At 42.8% G+C, this 18,964-nt stretch overlaps 1 protein-coding gene across 1 annotated transcript; it reads left to right on the forward strand.

Annotated features, from left to right (window-relative positions):
* Window positions 1-1,783: 1,783 nt before the first annotated feature.
* On the forward strand, window positions 1,784-18,363 carry PTPN20 (protein tyrosine phosphatase non-receptor type 20; the record flags this gene model as incomplete). Its single annotated transcript, XM_083361311.1, has 9 exons — window positions 1,784-1,890; window positions 7,517-7,564; window positions 9,017-9,123; window positions 10,265-10,413; window positions 10,943-11,033; window positions 12,162-12,490; window positions 13,220-13,435; window positions 14,650-14,712; window positions 16,598-18,363. The coding sequence occupies 9 exons, from the start codon at window positions 1,784-1,786 to the stop codon at window positions 16,667-16,669; spliced, it is 1,182 nt and encodes a 393-aa protein (XP_083217437.1). The 3' UTR covers window positions 16,670-18,363.
* Window positions 18,364-18,964: the final 601 nt, after the last annotated feature.

Here is an 18,964-nt window from a genome sequence, read left to right on the forward strand (position 1 = left end):
GGAGATCCTGGATTTGAAGCCTGAGCTTTTGTACAGTATTCTGTGTGTGACCTCAATGGAATTCAGGATAAAATTGGCTTCTCTTGATTTTGACACTGTATTTCTGTGGGTACAATGTTGCGAGCCACCCAGAGTCACTATCTGTCAGTTGGCTACAACAATTTTTTTCATAAATGTATACATAAATATAGTTTAGGATTGCAATTCCTCTTTCTGTAGCTATCTTACATTGTGGGTTGGTTCAGCTTATGATCTAGCAAAACACCCAAGATCTTTTCACATGTACCACTCCTTGCTATGGTCCCCTTGGACAGCTCTGTATTTCTCCTTACTGAAGTTCGTCTTCCTGGTTTCTGCCCGTTCTTCATACTTGTCAAGATCCCACTAAATCCTGCTTACTATTTACTACCTTTTGTGTTATCTGCAGGTGTGATCATCTTATTTTCTGAGTCCTCATTCAAGTCATTCTTAAATATGTTGGTCCAAACAATGTTGTTAGCAAATGTAGCTGTATATATTGCCACCAGGTTACATCTGATAGATGGTATTTGTCTCTTAGCATATGTTAAAAAAAAACATTTCCACAATGTATCGGTTCAAAGACACTACCCCTGCTTCCATCTAATTTTTTCATACCACTATTTCCCAATTTTTAAAGTTGTGTTTCCCCATAAATAAATTTAGCATGGGAAAAAAGGTTGAATCTTTTATTTTGCATTATATTTATAACTTTCTGAGATAATTGTTTCCAGAGTTTTAATATTTTTACATCCTAATATTGCCCATCCAACCAAACATGCTATATATGCATATTCCAAAATTCCCCAAATCCAAAAATTAAACCAAATTTATGTTTTCTAGTATTTAATACTTGACAATACGTAAGCAAGATTATATCATTTTAAATATGGAAAACAAATCCTGCCTCATTAATTGGTAATTGCATTTTCTGTAAAGATATTTTCTGAATTGAAGAATCTCATAGACATTTTTTAAACAAAGAATTTGTTTTCTGAAAATATTTTCCAAATATGTGAAGTGGAATTCCCTCAGAATATAAATAAATCGACAAATAATAAAATTTCCTATAGACGTAGTTTATATAACTGGTGAAATATGGGACTCATTTATACAAGATACTGTAGCTTTAAATATGATTGTTATATATATATTTAAAATATATATGTACCTGAGTAATAGAATTGTAGTTGTTTACTGTTAAAATGATTCATCATACAATGTTTTCTCCTCTTTGTATTTCCTTCACTTTTGTTAAAGTGTTTTTTATTTAAAAGCAATAAAAATAACTAATTAAAAATGTCATAAATACATTGAAGAGAACCAGGCCTTGAAAGACTACTGCGAATCACTCGGCACTTCATCCAAACCACTGGAAGGCCCATCGGCATCTGTTCTCTGGCATGGCTGCCCAAGCAATATTTAGTGTTATTAACTGCACCCCTCAATATTTAGAAAGCTTTTGGAACTTTGCTAATTCAGGTTTTAATTCACCATGCTTGTTCTTAAAGTGGCTTTCAGCTTATTTTGTTATTGCCCCCCCACCCCCATTGTAAAGCCTTTCACTTAATATCTGTGTTTTCTCTCTCTCTCTCTCTCTCTCTCTCTCTCTCTCTCTCTCTCTCTCTCTCTCTCTCTCTCTCACGGAAAAAAGGAGGTTTTGACTTTCCAGTAAAGAGCCAATCTTTGAATACAGAATTGTAGCAAAAGTGCGCTTGGCAGTTTCCAAAGTCGTGGAAAGCAAAGTGCAGCCACCAGAACCTGGATGACGTCACAGAGGGAGGCCCAGAGTTCCACCTCCCGGTGTGGCAGTTGGAAAGCCGGTCCCAAGGTGAAGCTGGCAGAGGCTTGGAGCACCTGGGCGCCCCACGGGTACTTGTGCTGTAGTGTGTTGAGGGTTGGTTTTTGTTCTCTTGTTTGGATCCAAATTAAATGCCTGAAGGTTCGTGGTGTCGATGTGCATTGCCTTGGAGAGAAAAATTCCCGGCCAAGTTTTGAAAGTGTAATAGCCAGAAATACAGAGAGCATGAATGAATTATAAGTTAAACTATTAACGGCCTAAACAAGTAAAGGAACAGGATATAATTCTTTACTCGGTTCATTTCACCTACGCTGTCAATAGTTTGGTACACCAAATCAATATGATTTTTTTTTACTTTTCTCATGAGTGAAAAATGTCTTTTATGCTAAGCAGACTTTCGTCTTCTAGAGGAGTTTCCCCAGCTCTACAGATGGGCAAGAGTACAGCTGCCATCATCCTGAGCCAGGATAGGAAAGTGACCTCCCTCTGAATTCCCCATTAGCCCTCCCTCGTGTCCATGCCTGCTTGGGCTCCCGTGGGCTGGAGCTGCGTCCCTCTCGAGAGCGGGCCGTTTGTGTTTTGCTCAGCCTGCTGATGGGTTTTCTTGGTGGACTCTGTTCCCGTCCCTTGTGCCGGCTCCGTTCAGATCGCTTGAAGGAGAGAGGTCTTCACACCCTTCCAGCTTTGCTTAGTCAGCTCTCGTAGCCTCTCTTCTTTCACTCAGAGTGCCTCATATTGATCCTTTTGTTCAGATGAATAGGGTGGCCTGGGAATGTGAGAAGTGCAGCAAGCCATCACATGGAAGGATCCAGTCAAGACCAGGAAGGAATCGGCCAAAACCTTGAAAAAGCCAATCAAAACCAGGACGATACCAGTCAACCGTACAGCCATCAGGTGAGGCAGGAATGGAACTGCAGTTTTCCACTACCTGGGATGTTTATGGGTCTGCAATATTGCTGGATAGTAGGCGTCCAAAGACGGTGTGGGAACATAGCAGCAGGAGCGCAGATTTCAAGGATAAGGGAATCATTCCAGGTTTCTTTTTTAAAAAAATGGAAATTTGGAGCAAGGGGGAGGTGATCTTGAAACTGTAAAATCTAACCATCAGGTCAATTTCCCTAGGCAGCGCCCCTTGGCAGATAGAAAGCTTTCATAGGTAGGAAAAGAGAGACAAAAGTACTCATTTATACCACAATGTTGGAATGGTTTTAGATAGTTTATACTAGGTAAAAACTGTTCATAGAGCCAAACAAAGTCAGCTGTAGAAGCACTACAAGACATGCATAAAATTTATATGTTAAATTTTGCTGTTTATATTTGCATACTTTCAAAATGTGGATGTGCATTCTTTTGCTATGTTTAGTAGTAATTAAACTATACCCCATGATTTAACTGCAAGCTGCTGGATCTTATTGCATCCTATCCATGCAGTCTTATACATTTTACTGTATTCTAAACTTCTTGTATAGAATTGAAGCTCAAGATTCCTTAGAGTGGCTTCTGTTAACAATTATTTAAGCTGACTGTGAAGTATAAATCGATTTCACCCATTTTGTAAAATTCTCTCCAAAATTCATGAAATTTTAAACAGAAACGTCTAATTCAAATTGTCAAAAGCTTTCTCTGCATCTAAAAAAAATCAACACAGCTTTTGTTTTTCATTACTGTATGTTCCAAATATTCAGTGGTAGGATTCAAATATGTGAAAAACTGGTTGTCTGTGTGGATGCCACTTCTAGAATTCCATTTTGGGCCTGGGCAACAAAAAATTAGCTACCGGTTCTGCTGAAGTGTTGTGAACTGGCTGAATCCCACCACTGCAAATATTCCAAAATATTCAACACAGTTCCAGCATTAACCTCTCTGTCCTTCATGGATATTTTGTAAGGAAAAACTGGAGTCAAGTATAAAACTATAATTAAAAATAATCTAAAGATTTTGCTAGCTGGTTGAAAAGTTACAAGTATCCCCCTTATGAATATATACTGATTGTGTTAATTTGCCCTGTTTAAAGATAATTCATTTTAAGGAAACAGATGTTCAAGCCGCCTCTGCAATCAAAGAGGATTGGCCTGGGAATTCTGAAAACATTTCTGACAGGTAGGAGGTTAAAGCTCATCAAGATTACTTTAAGACTGTAAGCAATGTAACTATAAGGGATGTAAATTTGGGAAAGGACACAGAGGTTTCAAAAGAGGTCAGGTGTCTTCCAGGTGCTACTGCCAGTAGGGACAAGAAGCGTATTTCTAAAATAATCAAGAATGCCAGCAAGGACAGTTATGTAGAGGCTACTGTACATCTTGGCACTAACGATCTGTCCCAAAAAGATGTACTCTCTGTGCAGAATGATTTCCAGAGCTTGGGGCAGGAACTTAGCAGAATAGGCTGTAGGCTTACTTTTTCAGAGGTTTTACCAGTGTATAGGGAGCAAAATGGAAAAGGCCAGTGTATAGCAGAATTTAATATGTGGCTAAAGGAGTGGTGTAAAGGAGAAGGCTTTGGTTACACGATGTCTGTAGCTGGTCCAATGAAAAAATGTACAAAAGAGACGGTTTGCATCCATCCAAGAAAGGGACTGAGGTACTTGGCAATAAATTCATAGCTTTTCCGGAGGAACATTTAAACTAAACAATGGGGACAGTGAGTTAATTGATACAGAACATCACTTTCCCCGGCAATCTAAGAAAATAGGGGAAGGCACCACACAAGTTATGTAGCAAGTAAACACAGGGTCAGTCATAAAGGGCTGAAATGTCTATATACCAATGCACAGAGTATGAACAGTAAGCAGGATGAACTAGAAATTCAGGTAAATGAGGGCGGATATGATATTGTTGCCATTACAGAAACATGGTGGCATGAAACCCACAAATGGAACACACAGCTAGAGGGATTTAAACTATTTAAAAGAAACAGACTAAACAAAAGAGGAGGTGGAGTTGCTCTATATATAAGAAATAACTTTATCTCTACAGAAATAGAGCACAACAATGACAAAAACTGTAAACTTGAATGCATTTGGGTCAATATAAAAGGGGGGGAAATGACATTGCCATAGGTGTATACTATAGGCCACCCAACCAAGCAGAGGAAATAGATGAACTTTTTGCTAGTCAGCTAACTAAGGTATGTAAGAAGCACATCACAATAGTAATGGGGGACTTTAATTACCCTGATATCAACTGGGAGACAAACAGATTCCTGACAAACCTAGCAGACAACTTTCTCTCCCCAAAAGTAGAGAAGGGAACTAGGGGATTAGCCATATTGGATTTAATTCTCACAAACAGAGATGAAATGATAGAAAATGTCGAAGCCACAGGAACCTTGGGGGGAAGTGATCATGCAATATTGGAATTCAACATTCTGGAAGCAGAAGCAATAGAACACAGTCAAACTAGAGTCTTGGACTTTAAAAGAGTCTCTCTTTAAAATTTCAATAAACTTAGAGAGACCTTGGGAAGAATTCCATGGATGAGAATCCTAAAGGGGAAAACAACTCAAGAAGCTTGGGAAATTTTGAAAAGTGAGATAATAAAGCCCCAGTCTAGTACAATACCAACAAAGAAGAAAAATAACAGCTCTCAAAAGAAACCAGCATGGCTGCATAAAGAACTCTCTGATAAATTGAAAGATAAAAAGGACAAGTATAAGAATTGGAAAGAGGGGCACATAACTAAGTCAGAATATCAGCAAATAGCCCGTGCCTGCAAAGATGAAGTGAGGGAAGCTAAGGCTCAAAATGAACTAAGGCTTGCGACCAAAGTCAAAAATAACAAAAAAGCTTCTTTCAACATATAAAAAACAAGAAAAAGTTAAAGAAATGATTGGTCCATTAGTGGGGGAAAGTGGCAAGAAGGTGACAATCAACAGGGAGAAAGCAGAACTATTTAACTCGTTTTTTGCATCTGTCTTTACACGAAGGGAAAAAACAGTCCAACCTACCAAAAACAGTGCCATAAAAAACAGAATAGATACGCAAGTTAAGATAGGCAAGAAAATGGTAAGTGAGCACCTGTCCAGCCTAGACGAGTTCAAATCACCAGGACCAGATGGATTATACCCCAAAGTTCTCAAGGAACTGGCAGATGTGATGTCAGAACCACTGAACTATATTTTTCAAAGATCCTGGAGCATTGAGGAACTACCAGAGGACTGAAAGAGAGCTGATGTAGTTCCCATCTTCAAAAAAGGTGGAAAAATAGATCCAGGAAACTACAGACCTATCAGTCTGACCTCAATACCTGGGAAGATTCTGGAAAAGATAATCAAAGAACAAATCAGCAAACACCTTGATGCAAACAAAGTAATCACTAAAAGTCAACATGGGTTTGTCAAAAACAGATCATGGCAGACAAATCTTATTGCATTCTTTGACCAAGTGACAAAATTAGTGGACCAGAGGAATGCTGTAGATATAATTTACTTGGACTTCAGTAAGGCATTTGATAAAGTAGATCACAACCTACTACTTGATAAGATAGAAAAATGTGGGTTAGATAGCATCACCACCAGATGGATTCATAGCTGGCTGACAGGCCGTACTCAACGTGTGGTCCTCAATGGAACTGCATCTACATGGAAGGAAGTGTGTAGTGGGGTGCCCCAGCGCTCTGTTCTCGGCCCAGTGCTCTTCAACATCTTCATTAATGATTTGGATGAGGGGATAGATGGGGAACTCATCAAATTTGCAGACAACACCAAGCTGGCAGGATTAGCCAATACTCCAGAAGGTAGGCTTAAAATACAGGAGGATCTGGACAGACTCGAACAATGGGCTCTATCTAACAAAATGAAATTCAATTGTGAAAAAAGTAAGGTTCTACATTTAGGCAGGAAAAATCAAATGCACAGGTATAGTATAGGTGGTACCAATAGTAGTAACTGTGAGAGGGATCTCAGAGTCCTAGTAGACAATCACTTCAATATGAGCCAGCAGTGTGCTGCAGCTGCCAAAAAAGCCAACACAGTGCTAGGCTGCATTAACAGAGGGATAGAATCAAGATTAAGTGAAGTACTAATACCACTTTTCAATGCTTTGGTAACGCCACACCTGGAATACTGCATCCAGTTTTGGTCACCTCGATGTAAAAAAGATGTCGAGACTCTAGAAAGGGTACAGAGAAGAGCAACAAAGATGATTGGGGGACTGGAGGCTAAAACATATAGGGAACGGTTGCTGGAATTGGGTATGTGTAGTTTAATGAAGAGAAGGGTGAGGGGTGACATGATAGCAGTGTTCCAATATCTCAGGGGCTGCCCCAAAGAAGAGGGAGTCAAGCTATTCTCCAAAGCACCTGAAAGCAGGACAAGAAGCAATGGATGGAAACTAGTCAAGGAGAGAAGCAACCTAGAACTAAGGAGAAACTTCCTGACAGTTAGAACAATTAACTAGTGGAACAACCTGCCTCCAGAAGTGGTGAATGCTCCAACACTGGAGGTTTTTAAGAAGAGACTGGCCAGCCATTTGCCTGAAATGGTATAGGGTTTCCTGCCTGAGCAGGGGGTTGGACTAGATGACCTCCAAGGTCCCTTCCAACATCATCATCATCATCATCATCATCTTTGGCCATGAGATTCTGATAGCCCACCAATACAGACGCTCTGCAGGGTTTGTCTTTCCTTTTAAGAAGGCTCCCTTTTAAACATGTAGAAGAAAACAGAGATTTTCTCTTAGCTTTGTCTTTCCTTTCACAGGCAAAGAGGTCCACCCCTGCTCATGCCCGTGCAAACCTCTGCAGCCAGGTGGGTTCTCCTTCGGCTGTTTCTTGGCATGACTGTGGGACCCTGTCATCCTTCACTGCATGGAGGAATTGGTCCTGCGATGGCCTTGTGTGGGAGGGACACAAAGATCAGCCCTGTCACTGGGCTTCTTCTTAACGTCTGTATGAAGCCCTTAAGGAGAAGGCTTCAAGAAGTTCAAACTGAAGAATCATCACTATACAGGTGGCCCTCATTTAACAACCATGAGTTCAGTGATGGTTGGAAGTTAAGTTGAAGCTGTAAAGATACATCCCATTTATGACCATGTATGACCTTCACAGTGTACTCATTCATGCAACCACCATTGCAGTCAGTATCTGTTGTTCTGTGCTTGACCTGTGGGGGTTTTTCCCTTTCTTCCCCGCCCCGCTTGCAGAGCAGAGGGATTACAAAAGAGAAAGCTGCTTGCTCTTTTACACATCAAAAACAATGCAGCTGCACTGGCAAGTGGGGCTGGGAACCGAAGGGGCACAGTGCAAACACCTGACTGTCCTGTCTTGAAATCTCCTCTTCAATCGAGGAAAAAGGCAAGCAATTTCATTAGGCGATCTCTCTGTTGCGTCACCCTCCCCCCACCACCACACACACACACCTGTCCTTGCAAAGTGGAGAGATTGGAGAGGGATTTCAAGAGAGCAAGTTCCTCTACCCTACAACTAACGGGCCTTGGTGGAGCAGTCGGCTAATGCCTCCTTAAGTAACACCAGCTGCCTGCAATTAGTGCAGGTTCGAGTCCCACCAGGCTCAAGGTTGACTCAGCCTTCCATCCTTCCGACGTAGGTAAAATGAGGACCCAGATTGTTGGGGGCAATAAGCTGACTTTGTAATAATGCCACTTGGGGGGGCGAAAGCCCTAATAAGCAGGCATATACATAGAATGAAGGCTACTGCTAAGCACACTGATTTGTGCTTCTTAGATTGTAAGCCACCCTGAGTCTTCGGAGAAGGGCGGGATATAAATGGGATTAAAAAAAAACCTGTCCCAATTGGGGTCACTAAGCAAGGACTGCCTATAGCTCTTTAGTTACTTATCTTAGCGAATCAGGGAAAGCCTCGAAACGATATGCAAGAACTGTTTTAAGGTGGACCCTGTACTTAAACTGAGGACCTCAAGTGGCCCTCATGAATGGAAGCTCTTTTGTGTCCTGAAGACGGTCGCCCAGCATACAAGCTGATCCACCCGGCATTGTTTTGCCTCGAGCATTCATGAACCAGGGGCACTTGGGCTGCAGAGTCCTCCTGACTGTCCCTCCCAGGCCTATTTCTTAACCCACCAATGAATTCTCTGTCACCTTCTTCCTTCTGAGAGATTCTCTCTGGTAAACGAGGGGGGGAAGCTAATGCTTGCTTGGAGTTACTTTCATTCCAGGGACTTGAGTATAAGCATGTTAAGTGTCTACCTGCAATTCTTAGATGAATAACGTTATTCTAAAGCCCTCAGAGAGTTTACTCTAAAACACAAAGAAGGCAGGAAACTCTAGGAACAGACGGTTACAACAGTGATGAAGATGAAGTCCAGAGGTTGACCACATTGCCCCAAGGTATCTAGTATCTGCCTCCTATTGACCTTTTAATGCTATTGCATTGAAGGATAAACCCTCTTCTGTGTGGTCTCAATCATGTAGAAAGTGTATTTTGGATTATAATGAGTAGATAAAGATAAATCCTTCTTTAAATCAGGCTTTTCCCTAGGACCATAAGGAAGTTGTTTGGCCAACTTGCCATCTACAGATCTGAATTTATTTGAGAGAGAAAGAGGGAGAGAGAGGGGAGGGGGGAGGGAGAGGGGGGAGGGAGGGAGGGGAGGGAGGGAGATGGGGAGGGGGAGGGAGAGATAGAGTGGGAGAGGGAGGGAGAGAGAGAGAGGGAGGGAGGGAGAGGGAGGGGGAGGGAGGGAGGGGGGAGGGAGAGAGAGAGGGAGGAGGGAGGGAGAGAGTGGGGAGGGAGAGAGAGAGAGAGGGAGGGATACAATATTTTTTTCATCATTCACAAGTCTAATATTTTAATGTCTGCTTGTCTGAATTAGTTTTGGTCTGTACTGCTGCCAAAGGAGGCTACCTGGCAGCTGCAGAGGTTCCTGGTTGAAATGGATTATCTGGACCCTTTTCAATCCGGTCTCAGGCACTCACAGAAACATTCGCACTTTGGGTGGGAGTAGTGCATCCACCCTAGCTCTTCTCGGTGTCCATTGTGGGGGCACCTGTGGGATCTGGAGCCAGGCAGAGCAGCGCTGCGCTGGTTTGTCTCCTTTCCCAAGGTTAAGAGGGAGCGAGAGATCCCAGTCCATGCCTGCCCCTTACGGGTGCCGCAGGGCTTCGTACTCTCTCTCGCTTGGATGTTTCTAATGTTGTCTTATTGGCTTTGCTCTTTTTATTGTTCATTTTTTATTTTTAATTGTAATATATTTTATGAACTGTCAGCGGCCCAGACTCATTGACTGAGACGGGCATCCATAGAAACTGAACAAGCGAATGGAGGCAGGAAGGGAGGCCTTGGGCTCTCAGGTCTCAGCCACCCAGCCAGAAGATGCTCGCCTGCCCCTTCTTCCTCCAGCAGTCCTTGGAGGTTTTAATCTGCTGGGCAACGGGTGAACGGAGGGTGAAGTTAAATGCTCTGGATAGAGCTCTATGGCTTGTTCAATCTCTTCAGCTGGAAACGTAATTATTTTCTAATCATCTGAAGGGCCATCAGTTGTCAATGAAGAGGAGTTGACCCAACTGGCGCTAATCAAGCCATTACGGTCAAAATGTGGCCTGCGACATAATGCCAGACAACTAATCCAGGAGATTCAAAGACAAATTGAAGAACAGGAGATCCTGAAAGAGTTTTTGGTGAGTTCTCTTTACCTTATATCCAAAGGCATTATAGTCCTGGCAGAAATGGTTTCCAGGAAATGAACTTTGGGGTCCCATTTTGCATACAAATTCCTCAATTTCATTGCTGTGGTTTCCCTTCCCATCAGATTCTACAAAATGGAGATGACTCTCATTGTATGTTTAAGTTGGTTTTGAACCTGTAAAGACCACATACCTGAAAGTAAAGGTTACTGGGGGGGGGGGGGAAATCACAGTGTCTTTGTCAATTTCTAGTGGTCAGTTTACATATTACACAAAGACAAAGTTAGATTTTATCACCACGTTTGTACTCAGAAAGGAGCATCGGCCAATCAAAAGTTTTAAAGGGAGCTAAATTAAAGTATATTTTGTTAATTGCAATATATTGAATAAGTCACTGGTTTTATATACTGTAGTATGCTAAGCAAATTCATTATATCTTAACTCATTTCAACCAGTACTTTAACTAAAGTAAGCAAAGGCTTGTTTTAAAAAAATCATATACCTGACTTTATCTTTGTGTTAGAGTTTAGAACACCTGAAGCCCCTGGATGACTGCCAGGTTGCCAAAGCACCAGAAAACCGGGAAAAGAACAGATACCGGGATATTCTCCCATGTAAGAAATATTTCTTTGTTTCTTTATGCTATTTTCATCCCAGTGAAATCTCACATGTCTTTGAAGCTTATAATAAAACCAACAGGATGGAAAAAAAACATACTATCCAAATCTCAAAGCAAAAACCAGTTCAGGAGAGTAAGATCCACAAGGCTTGCAGGAGGTGGATGTTGGTGAAAGGCGGCTTGGACAGCTCCATTTCCAGGGGCTCCGCAAAAGCTGCACAGAGGGACCAGTCTGGCCGCAGTGGGCAGCCGTGGCATGGCGCTGACACCGCCACAAGAGGCAACACAGTCTGCCCTTGGCTTCCCTTGGGAATATAATATTGCGGCACCTCGGTGACAGGGCGGGGGAACATCAATCCGAGGCCAAGTTAAATGAGACCCCCTGGCCCATATTTAGTGTTTGGACCATTCTAACTGGGGGAACTCCGGCTCTTTCTCCCAATGCGCAGCCGTCCATTCAGCCTCTGTGGATATGCGGCCGGAACGGTGGCTGTGAAGGGTCCACAGAGAGGGCTTGGTGGCTGCCATTTTAGACACACACACCCGGCCAGTTCCCTACATAGCCACAAATATATGCAACTTTGGATCATTTTCCTCAAAAGGATAAATGGACAACTATCTCATTTTTTATTGGTTGTCTAGTTTTAGGATCACATTTTAGGTCATATTTATGCAGGAATATTGAAATTTTAAAGGATTCACAAACTTTTTTAAGCATCACTGCATGTCAGTAGCCAGAAGGTTTATAATCAAATTGGTTGCTTATTTTTATAACATCTTAGTTTGTCCCCCCACCACACACACACACACACACACATACACACACACACACACACAGAGAGAGAGAGAGAGAGAGAGAGAGAGAGAGAGGAGGGAGGGAGGGAGGGAGTGTTTTATTTCTTCAGAATTTTTACAGTCTGTTCCTGAATAGTATTATTTTCAGGACAACTAGCAAAATAGGAAAAACAGAAAAAAATAGCACTATATAATGTATAAATCTAAACAGATATACTGTATTTCTCTGTCAATGCTTCTGTATCAATATCTTGGTGACTGAATAATCAAAAAGCCCATTGGAGTTGCTTTTTCCCCTCCATTGCTCCCTCCCTCCCTCCCTTTCTAGACGATGCCACCCGCGTACCCATTGGGGAGGCGAAGGGCTACATCAACGCCAGCTACATCCGTGTGCCAGTGGGCACAGAAGAGCTCTGCTACATCTCCACTCAGGGTCCGCTGCTTTCTACCACCAGCGACTTCTGGCAAATGGTTTGGGAAAATAACTCCAACATCATTGCTATGATTACAAGAGAACAAGAACATGGAGTATCCAAATGCCATCGATATTGGCCTGAGCCAAATTCTTTGGATTTACTTCGCTTTCGGCTGCAACTACTCAACTACCAAATCCTGGATTATTTTGTCATTAGAATCATAGAAATAATCAACAAAGAGGCAAGGCAACCCTAACACAATAAATGCAACAACTGGCAAAGCAGCATTTGGTTTTTCAGTTAATAATCTAGGCTAGATTTGTTTATGTCGTGGCAGCCAATGATAAAAAACATTTTAGGCATCAATCTTCCGTTAGAAATGCATCTAATCTTGCACAAAACAAAACATTTGTAATTTCGCTTTGTAGCTCATCTCTAACAAAATCGTGCTCTGCTTGTCAGCGTGTACAGTCTGTGCCCAAAATGGCATTCCTAGCAATAGCAATAGGCTTATACACTGCTTCCCAGTGCTTTACAGCCCTCTCTAAGCAGCTTACTGAGTCAGCCTGTTTTCTGCCCCTCCCCAATAATCTGGGTCCTCAGTTTACCCACCTTGCAAGGGTGGGAGCTGAGTCAACCTTGGGCCGGTCAGGATCAAACTGCTGGCAGTGAGCAATGAATTAGCCTGCAATGCTGCCTCCTAGGTCCGTCTGTACCACCACCTATGTCCTCAGCGGCAAAAGAGCTCCTAGTGAGCAGGGGGACCTTTCCAGTGCTGGGGCTCCCAGGAGGTGGAAAAGGCTGCTGTGCAACACGGAGGCTTCTCCCCAGCTGGCGGGCTAAAGGGTCACCTGCCAGGAGCCTGCCCTGAGCCGAGGTTTCTTCAGACGACCCATAAGACCCTTTCTGACTCTGGTTCTAGGAATTGCTTTAAGAGTGCTTCATATGTCCGTGTATCTTTCTGTTGCAGACCCAGGAAAGGCGCCTTGTGCAGCACCTCCAGTTTACAAACTGGCCAGACCACGGGACTCCCAAATCGTTACAGCACCTGATCAAATTTGTTCGCTACATGAGAAAAACCCACCACTCAGGCCCACTCATTGCTCACTGCAGCGCTGGGATCGGAAGAAGCGGGGTGCTGCTTTGCGTGGATATTGTGTTGATTTACATAGAAAAGGATTTGTGTGTAAGTGTCAAAGCGAGCATGTTTGTGTTTGTCCTGTTGCAAAGAATGAGAGGAAATTAGAAGAAGGTTTCCTTCTTAAAGTTTCAGCAGCATAAAATGTAACAGACCTGCCTAGAAACACACAATCTCCACAATCCTTCAAGTGACCGGCCTTTTCAAATGCAAGCGGAAAGGGAATCTGTTTTACCTTCTAATTTTGTTTCTCCCAGACTAAGCTCCAGATATACCAGTTCAGCTGTGAACTTGATTGGTTGAGAAATGACCAGTTCATAGGTTTCTCAGTAGATTTTCTCCTGCTGGATAATAAATTAATAACGTGGATAAGAAAAAGCCCTCCAGGCTGCCGGCAAAGCTGCTCTCTGCTCTGCCGTTCTGTCCCTCCAGTCCAAGGGCTGTTCCTGTCCTGTAGAAACTATTTTTCCTGGCTCATATGAACTGTATGTGATTAAAATGTTTATTTTAAGGATTCCAAAATAGAAACAGCAAGAGTCACCATTTCATCTGAATCCAATGCCCGCTTCTGGTTCTGAACTCTGCATTTCTAAAGCATTTAGAGCCACATTGCAAAAAAGCTCTTTAAAAAGGAAAGTCAGGAATATCTCCTGCTTTAATTCCCAGCGTGTGGACTGTGATCGCTCCCTACACTTTATATTGCGGTCCCTCGTGCAATTTCAGAATAGCTGTCAAAATTAGTCTTTAAATTGTGCGTTTGGTTCCATTATTAATTATTCTCTTCTATCCCATTATTTTTGTTTTACATTCAACATTTATTTATTAATACCATGATTTTTTTATTTCTCTCATTTTATTATTATTTTCTGCCACCGCCTTACCTGCCTGTTGTTGGAAGGGCTTATAAATCGTGCTAAATGGGGCTGCATCTGTGCAGCTCCAGGGCATCCCGAGGGTGGCAGAGTTAAAAAGTTCATCTCCTTTGGGGAGCTTCAGGAGCAGAAATGTGTCCTTAAAGTTTGCTTAAAGGGGTGTGAATGGCTCCCACAGTCCCCCCGAAGAGGCCAGAATCCCAGGGACCGTCACCAACCAGGGACCTGGAGGTCTGTAATAGTAGAAGTGTAGCCCCTCTTTGCAAAACTTTGTCCTTGTAACAGAAAATTGCTGCATATTAGAAATTGCTGCGTTAATGTTAAGAATTATAATTAGATGCTCAGTGCCATGTCCAGTAACAGATAGCTTTTTCCCCCCTCGTGCTGCAGTTTGACATCAAGCAGATAGTGACCCACATGAGAAATCAGCGCTTCGGAATGATCCAAACCAAGGTTAGCAACACCGACTCTTTCTTTGCGCACGCAAAGTCAGGTTAAGCATACAAAATGTTGCATTATTTTATGCTGGGGAAGGATAGGCCAGTTTATGCCAGATTTGTGCTAGGTTGCCAGGAGGAGCCTCGGTCCAGTTCAATCCATCAGAATGAATTCCCCTGTTCCCCCCCCCCACATTCAAGCAGATATGGGATGCAAAGCCGGCCTGCTTCATAGCGTGAGATCAGACAGGAGGACAGAAGGAGAATGTGTCCTCCTTCCGCCAGATTTCTCTCTTACTTTGACTTGCTTTTAGCTTTCTGAGATGTCCAAACGTCCTTTGGAAGGCCTAGGTGAGATGGTGAAGCCCCCCTCCCCTTCTTGCAAGACTGAGTGGCTGTGCATTCCGGCATCCCGGGACATTCCAAATGTTCCACCTCTTTCTATGGGGGGTGAGCTCTTACCCCCCGTGGATAGGGCTCGCAACTTGGGAGTCCTCCTAGATTCACGGCTTACTTTGGAAGAGCATATAGTGGCCGTGACTAGGGGGGCTTTCGCCCAGGTTCGCCTGGTGCGCCAGTTGCGGCCCTATCTGAACCGGGATGCCCTGTGTACGGTCACTCATGCGCTCGTGACCTCTCGCCTTGACTACTGTAATGCTCTCTACATGGGGCTTCCCTTGAAGACCACTCGGAGGCTCCAACTGGTACAGAATGCGGCCGCGAGAGTTGTCTTGGGAGTTTCCCGGTACTCCCATGTTACACCTTTGCTCCGCGAGCTGCATTGGTTACCAGTTGTCTTTCGGGTGAGGTTCAAGGTATTGGTTACGACCTTTAAGGCCCTACATGGCATGGGTCCGGGATACCTCGGGGACCACCTGCTGCCGGCATCGACTCCCCTCCGCCCTGTGCGTTCCCACAGAGAGGGCCTCCTCAGGGTGCCGCCAGTCAGGGAATGTCGACTGGTGGCCCCCAGGGGGAGGGCCTTCTCTGTGGGGGCTCCGGCATTATGGAATCAACTGCCGGTGGAGCTCCGGATGGCACCAGACCTCCGAACTTTCCGTCGGGGCCTGAAGACCCACCTGTTCGAATTAGCTGGTCTGGCCTGATGGGGGATTATGGGTTTTTAATTGTTTTTAATTTGCACCACTGTTTTATTGGGCATGGGTTTAATTCCTTTTTTAATTTTTGTATTCTCTTTTTGATATATGCCCTGTGAACCGCCCTGAGTCCCTACCAAGGAGAAGGGCGGTATATAAATCAAATAAACTATAACTAAACTAACTATAACTTGCTCTTCTTGGCACCTTCCTCCTTTAGAGGTGTGATGATTCAAACTGACCTCTGCCTTCCTTTGGGGCCGGAGCAGATTCCCTTTGGTCTTCCTGCAGCAGCTCTGGACTTGATTCCCAGCCCCCCTTCCCCTTCCCCCCCCCACACTACTATCTGTTGCTTACCTGCTTAAGTGAAGATGTTCCTCCAGTGAGCTGCCAAGATGTCATAGCAAGCAAAGCTGTTGTCTGGAGGGAGGGAAGCCAAGTGGTCCATTCCCTCCAACAGGTTTAGGAGAACAGCTTGGGAAGACTCAGAATGAATAACACAGGTGTACGATCCTATAGAGGGAAATGCTCATATGGAAGAACAGGAACAGACATTCAGATATAGACAAGCAGCAAAGTAAAATTGGACAAAGTAGGCTGCTTTGTTCTTGTTTATTAGAACACCAGCACTGCATGTCGTTAACGTACTATCACTTTCTCACTGTTTTGACCATGACAGATATCAAATAACTCTACTTCATTCTGAATTTGCATGGACGTGCTGAAACCTGATAGACTTACCTATTTCCTTCAGCCTCTGCTGGGAAAGTAACTGGCTGTTTTCTTCTTCTCCTCCTCACCTAGGAGCAGTACATGTTTTGCTATGAAATAGCTCTTGAAGCTCTGAAGAACATCCAAAGTAGGGATTCCCAGTAAGGACAGCCTGCAGTTATCAAATACTTCAGACTCATCTTATTAATTGCAACTCGAGATGTGAAGAGAAGCACTGTAAACATTGGGTTGCATTCCACTTCAGTGCCTGAAAACACGAACTCTAAAGACATCTGTCCAACATAGGAAAGTCAGTGTAGACAGAGCACTAGCTGTGTAAACAAGGCTGCTTGTGACTGAATTCAGCCTCTGCCATGGGGAGCCTCAGTTGCATCAAACACACATATGGTAGTTTCCCTTGGATCTGAGTGGCAGCTGAAAGGGTTTTGTGTGTGTGTGTGTCTTTATGGGGCTCTGAGGCCACATGAGCTCTCTTTCTTTTCCACCACCAGAGAAGAGAGCTCTGCGTCCACCATTTAAAGATTCTTAAAATCTTCAAGGAAGGTGATGAGAACCCACCCAAGCACTCTGGCTTCAATGATAAAAGCAAGACTTCTGAAATCCGCAGTGTGGATAAATGTTAGCGTTAGAATACGAGTTGCACCAGGATAGGAGGAGAGAGAAGAAAAACTCAGAAGAAAGCTTGTTTCAATTCCAGAGTATAATGGAGGCTTTTAAATACTGTCCTAACCACCTATGCACTGGTTTATTTCCTTTTCTAGCCGTGTTTTGAAGCTAAGCTTCCTAGATCAATATTTTACTTAGGTATAAAGGAAGAAGTGGAGGAACAACTTGATTTGATTCAAGGAATTCTTCTTTCTTTCATGAAAACTTAATGTCTTTCAGTTTCAAAGCTCTTTTCATACGTTAACAGTATTTTGAAACGTATTTTGAAGAATGCTAAAAGTATAATTTCACTCCTTGGAAATGGTTCTAGATGGGCAGCTGATTAGGGTATATAGCAAGTAAAAATATTTTATGCTACTCTTTATAAATTAATAGGACATCTGAGTAACCCATATGGCTTTAAATCTTTGAGCAGCAAAATATAACCTTATATACACATGCAATTATTACTGCTTAGGTACCATTCTGAGTCTGCTTTTGTTCACCCGCACGACAAAGTCTTGTGATATTATCATACATGGGAACTATCATACACGAGAAGAAAAATCAGGATTGTTAATACCCATTGCAGCGATGGTAGCATTTTCAGAAGCAATAAATTGCTTAGATAAAAATACTGTACCTACTTTGGCTGAATAATTTACAATTCTGACATGTTTAGATGCCACTGTAAAAGGCAATCATAAACCTTTTTTTTCTTTTTTATGACGCTCTTGCGTGATGTGAACACCACAAATGGAAGCACTGAAAGAGTTATCACATTACTCAGTTGGTCTCAGGATCACGTCCACCAGTACAACTATGAAAGGATCCATATTTTCATTGGTAGGAAATAAAGCACGATTTTTCTTTAGGTGATTATTGTAACGAGTTCATGCTGTAACCTTTAAAAAGTTATTGTTCAGTTGTGCTGTGTTTTCCTTCTGTACTGTGTATGTATGTTTTATGTTTTTTTCCATGCAACATATATTTGTTTTTTCTTGGTTCACAGAATTTCAACTTCTTGTGCTATATTGGAATTGAATATAATACTTAAAATTGTATAATGAATGAATACATTTTAATTACTGCCTTTGGGCAGTCAGCAAATACAATAAACCCCACAATTGAAGCCTTATTGTTAAATTATTAAAGCTTTGTCTTGAGCTCAAAATTAAATTAAAAAAACCCTTGCAGCCATTTGCAGGTAGTCCTTGCTTAATGACCATGATTGGGGCTGGAATCTTAGTTGTTGAATGAAGTGGTTGTTAAACAAATACTCACGAAAAAGGTTCCCCTAACCTTAATCCTTTTTGAACAGTACCACATTTAAATATTCTTTCTATTCTGTTCAATCATCCAATCCTCAGAGAGTGCCTGGAAAAGCCCCTGCAGTTTTCTTGGCAAGATTTTCCAGAAGTGGTTTTGCCATTGCCACCTTCCTAGGGCTGAGAGTGAGTGATTGGCCCAAAGTCACCCAACTGGCTTTGTGCCCAAGGCGGGATTAGAACTCACCATCTCCCGCTTTCTAGCCCAGTGCCTAAATCACTACACCAAACTGGCTCTCCTCACCCAATTAGATAGCAATGAATCATTTTTGTTGGTGGAAGCAAAGTACACGTTCTCAAGTTCTCTGCAACATTACAAACCAGCAGGTGTCACTATTTCCTTGTGTACCATTTTATCTGTGGCTGACCTACAGCTGAGTGCTAACTTTTCCCTGAGCATCACTGATGGGGCGTGGGCACTTTTTGTTCAGAAGGAAAAAGAAATCCTTCCTGTTCACCCATTTTA

The sequence above is a fragment of the Vipera ursinii genome, assembly GCF_947247035.1.
Source record: "Vipera ursinii genome assembly, chromosome: 4".
NCBI lineage: Eukaryota > Metazoa > Chordata > Lepidosauria > Squamata > Viperidae > Vipera > Vipera ursinii.